Source organism: Cololabis saira, chromosome 3, assembly GCF_033807715.1.
Source record: "Cololabis saira isolate AMF1-May2022 chromosome 3, fColSai1.1, whole genome shotgun sequence".
In the NCBI taxonomy this organism is placed as follows: domain Eukaryota; kingdom Metazoa; phylum Chordata; class Actinopteri; order Beloniformes; family Belonidae; genus Cololabis; species Cololabis saira.
Genome location: NC_084589.1, coordinates 24,276,188 through 24,280,692, shown reverse-complemented (window position 1 = coordinate 24,280,692; position 4,505 = coordinate 24,276,188). Strand labels below are relative to the sequence as shown.

The window sequence follows — 4,505 nt, the reverse complement described above, 5'->3', positions numbered from 1 at the left end:
ACAGCTGACAGCAGACAATGAACACACTCATGTAATAGACCTCACACAACAGAGGAAGATGGCTTCTGCAGTCATGATTAGGTCTATTTGGGCCTCAGGAGTGAAACTGGAAACCTGTGGCCGGGAGTCCTACCACCAGTGTGAGCTGTCATCCACAGAAAACGTTATCAACATCAAGGTCAAACTTTAAAAATACCAATTTAATCATTTACGGATTCAACCTTTTATAAGAGTTTTCTTCCCTTTGACGTCTCCATAAGCAGCACGTCACTCACACAGTGCTCTGTGATCGCTCAGATGTCAGCTCGGTGTTGATTGGCTGGAGCGTTGTCAAGCCCCGCCCACTCAATCCCAGACGCCCCGCCCCCGTCCGCACGGTGTGAAAATCATTCCAGGGAGGCAGGTCTGATGTTCAAACTGTTGCTCAGACCCACTGCTGTCAACACGCTGCTGGAGTTTTCTGTGGAAGGAGTGTCTGGATCACTGCAGGCTTGGAAGCAGAATGAAACGAAACCACAGCTACAGCTCATCAGACAGCGACCTGGACGACAATGTTGAAGTGGAGAAGGATAGTGGCGATGAAAATGGGTATGTCAGCTTTTATGTTTTTCATGATTGAAAACCAATGTGTCATTTATTTAGGACATCATTCTTAGTTTTGACTTTATTATTTAGATTTATTGCTGCAAAAACCAAAAGACCTGTATAGTATGGTTTGTTTTGTTCTAAGGACAGTGTTATGTCTGCTTTGAATTTCAGTCACCTTGACTCTCATGGATCTATGTCACCCTCTACAACCACACAAGTTCAAGCCAGAAAAAGGCGCAGAGGGGTATGTAAGCTTCTTAAAGTTGCATACTGTTTTTTTTATAGATGTAAACTACTGCTGACCTTCTAATTAAAATGTCCTTCAACAGATTATTGAGAAAAGGAGACGTGATCGAATCAATAACAGTCTGTCAGAGCTGAGAAGATTGGTGCCAAGTGCATTTGAGAAACAGGTAAATTACATGAGACTTAATTTTATGTGTTTCATGTATACAAACTGTTATTTTTTTTCTTAATGCGCACTACAAACATGCAAAATTGAAACAAGATTATCTTAAAGTGATACATTCTTTGCATGTTTTTCCAGGGATCAGCTAAATTGGAGAAAGCTGAAATCTTGCAAATGACAGTGGACCACTTGAAGATGCTTCACGCATCTGGTGGGAAAGGTTAATATGTTTGTTTTAACATTATAAATCATATTTCCAAAGTATGCTTAACAATTTAACATTTAAACTTCATGCATTTTTTCCCTGACAGGTTACTTTGAGGCACATACTCTTGCTAAGGATTACCGCAGCCTGGGCTTCAGGGAGTGCCTGGCAGAGACAGCACGCTACCTGAGCATCGTCGAAGGACGGGACAGCACGGACTCTCTACGTATGCGGTTAGTGTCCCACCTCAGCAACTGTGCCTCTCAGAGGGAGGTGCACACTGGACTGGAACATTTAGCCTGGGGCTCTGCCTACGGGACTGCTCCCACCCATCTCCCCCACCACGTCCTCCTACAGCACCCTCAGGGCAGGACACCTGCACCCAGAAGCAACAGCAGCCCGCCCTCCAACTCTTCCTCCTCTTCTCCGTCATCTTCCTCCTCGTCCGCCGAGACAGCTGGGACACCCAGACTCAGCGCCATGCCCCCCACAGAGTCCATCAGGGTGCCTCCCAACGGCTCTCTGCCCCTCAGTCTCTCTGTGCCAGCATCTAAGCTTTCGCCGCCACTCGTCTCATCTCTGTCCTCACTTTCGGCCTTCCCCCTCTCTTTGAGTGCTTTCCCTCTCATCTCCCCAGCAGCCGTCAGCACAGCGAGTCCTTCCTCCACCATATCGAAGCCTTACAGGCCTTGGGCCATGGAGATTGGGGCCTTCTGACGCTGAGCACTGGACTGAAGGCAACAGCTGAGCTGTGCCCACCATCACCAGCCTGCTTCACCTGCTTTTCTTTTTTTTTTTTTTTACATTAAACCACAGTGGAGCAGAGTTAACCGCAGGATTATATAGCTTCTTCTCAATGTGGCATTTACTTTTCACAAGAAAAAGGAAACGTGTCATTCAGTGAGTTGAAAACTAACTACGTAGAATGCACTGCTTCCCAGTTGAAGACTGACATAATGGTATAATTATGGGTCAGTGAGTAGCATTACTGTAAGCACAGATTTATAGGTAAGACTTTATAGATCATACACACAAACTTTTACATTTGTCAAGCACAAATGTCCGCTTTAACATTATGTAGAGCTGCTTACTATGATCTGATTTTTTATTTTATTTTTTATGAGAATCTTGTGGAAATAGATATGCATATAATATGCCCTACATTTGGAGGACTAACTACTTGTGAACTGGAAACTTTCATTTGTGTATCTGTTCATAATATTTTTGTACCAATAAAATGAGTCTAAATGTATGAAACATGCATATGAATCAGTGCTTTTGTTTTTTCTTTTTTGTTACATTTGTCCTCTGGATGTTAGTGTTTTAAAATCTATCAGGAGCAAATCTTAATTCAGCATTTACACCATAAAAGCCTGCTGCAGTTGATTATGAACATATCTTCCTGAACCTGCAGGTGCATTTTTGTTGGCCTTCTGGAAGTTAATCATCAGCTAATAAAGCCCTGCTTATTGACTGAAAGGCAATTCCTTTACTCTGTGCCAGGTTAAGTAACCAAATCCAAAAGCATTGTTGCCCTTATGAATACCCAGGAAATCATTAAGAACCAGAGGAAATCCTTTACAATGTTGCCCTGACCTCACCAGCCTGGGCTGGTCTGAAACGGAGACAATAGTGTGAACAGGATGGGGACATTGGAGGAAAGCAGTTATTAAGTAACAACAACACACAGACAGCTGGACCCATAAATCACAGCTCAGCTCGGAGGCGCTGCCTTGGTCCAGTCTTGAAAGCTTGATTTTTTAATTTTTTTTGCGGTTTCATTGTTTTAATCATTTGTTTTATCTACCGTAGTTTCTTGGGCCTCCAGGTATGGCAGTAATAATGTTTGTAATCTGTCTGAGAACTAAAGCCACATGGTATAAATAATAAATCAATTTTATTGTCTCCCTTTGTGAACCAGAATGACGATATGTTGAGAGCAGATGATAATCAGATCCACAGTCGGTGATTAATGACATTTAATAAATGTTAGTATTGTGAATTTACACTTGGCTTATTTTGATCTGTTGGGCTGTTTTAAGAGAATTTGGTTTTCCTTCACCAGATAAATGTGACACTGCCACCTGCTGGTTAAACATCTCACTCATTTTAGTCTACCTCTATAAAAGAGAATCCAAAACAGTGTTAAAAATGAATTAACTTTAGACCGAAACACGAAAAAATGAGCTGTGAAAGACTGTGATTCTCAGGATGTGTAGATAACTGGTTCCTTTATTTGGCAGTTTACAATTTCCCTTGTGTTTTACCACAGAAAAGGATTAGATGGTGCATGCCGTGCTCACAGAACCCCAAACCTTTATTCAGCAAAGCTATCACAGAGAAATATATGAAAGGAGAAACACAAGCAGCAGAGGATGCAGGCAGATATCAGTGGTATACTGAATAATAAAAACAGGCTAGTTCAGTGTGCTGAATGTAAAGCATCCCGCATCCATTCTCTTCACAACCCCTCTAAAGAGAGATGACGCCAAAGATGCCTCAAGGTAAATCTGCATTCACACACACCCACACAGACATACATTATGTTCACACTATCGATATCAAGATGGGAGCAATGGCACATTCCACTTTCCAGGATACGGTGCACTTTACCAGAATGGTGTCATAACATTCATAAATTTATAAGATCCATCTCCAGATACTGTGTTCATAGCAGAGACTATTTATTTGGCAAATGGTGGAATCACTGAAAAATGGCATTATCAGAGTAAGTGGGAATATGCATGTGTATAAACAGTTGCACCTGTTGGGCAAAGACATTCGTAATAACAGTAAAGCACCTAACAAGTTAATCATCAAGCTCGTTTCGGAGGAGGTGGACATTTTTATGAATCTGTGGGTTTGACCTATTGTCAAGTTCCAAGCGTGCGTGACGAGAATGAGTAGGCGAGCGTGAGGGAGATAAAGATGCAGTACACCCATATGTCATGGAGCTTGTTGTGTAGGTACATCAACTATCATTCTTCACTAAACACACAGAAACATAATTATCATAACGTCGTCAAGAAACAATGCAAAATGTCCGTCTACCTGCCAACTCCCAGCACAGAGGCCTTTCACAAGAAAATGGTTGTGGAGTCGAATTTCATGAACTGAAACAATAAAACAAAAACAAACAGAATGTTTGAAATGATAGATAGATAGATAGATAGATAGATAGATAGATAGATAGATAGATAGATAGATAGATAGATAGATAGATAGATAGATAGATAGATAGATAGATAGATAGATAGATAGATAGATAGATAGATAGATAGATAGATAGATAGATAGATAGAT

At 41.4% G+C, this 4,505-nt stretch overlaps 1 protein-coding gene across 1 annotated transcript; it reads left to right on the top strand.

Moving 5' to 3' along the window:
- The first annotated feature begins 409 nt into the window (after nucleotides 1–409).
- LOC133440992 (hairy/enhancer-of-split related with YRPW motif protein 1-like) lies at nucleotides 410–2,455 on the top strand. The gene is made up of 5 exons (XM_061718353.1): nucleotides 410–588; nucleotides 760–832; nucleotides 918–1,001; nucleotides 1,136–1,217; nucleotides 1,309–2,455. The coding sequence occupies exons 1-5, from the start codon at nucleotides 503–505 to the stop codon at nucleotides 1,917–1,919; spliced, it is 936 nt and encodes a 311-aa protein (XP_061574337.1). The 5' UTR covers nucleotides 410–502; the 3' UTR covers nucleotides 1,920–2,455.
- The last annotated feature ends 2,050 nt before the right edge of the window (nucleotides 2,456–4,505 follow it).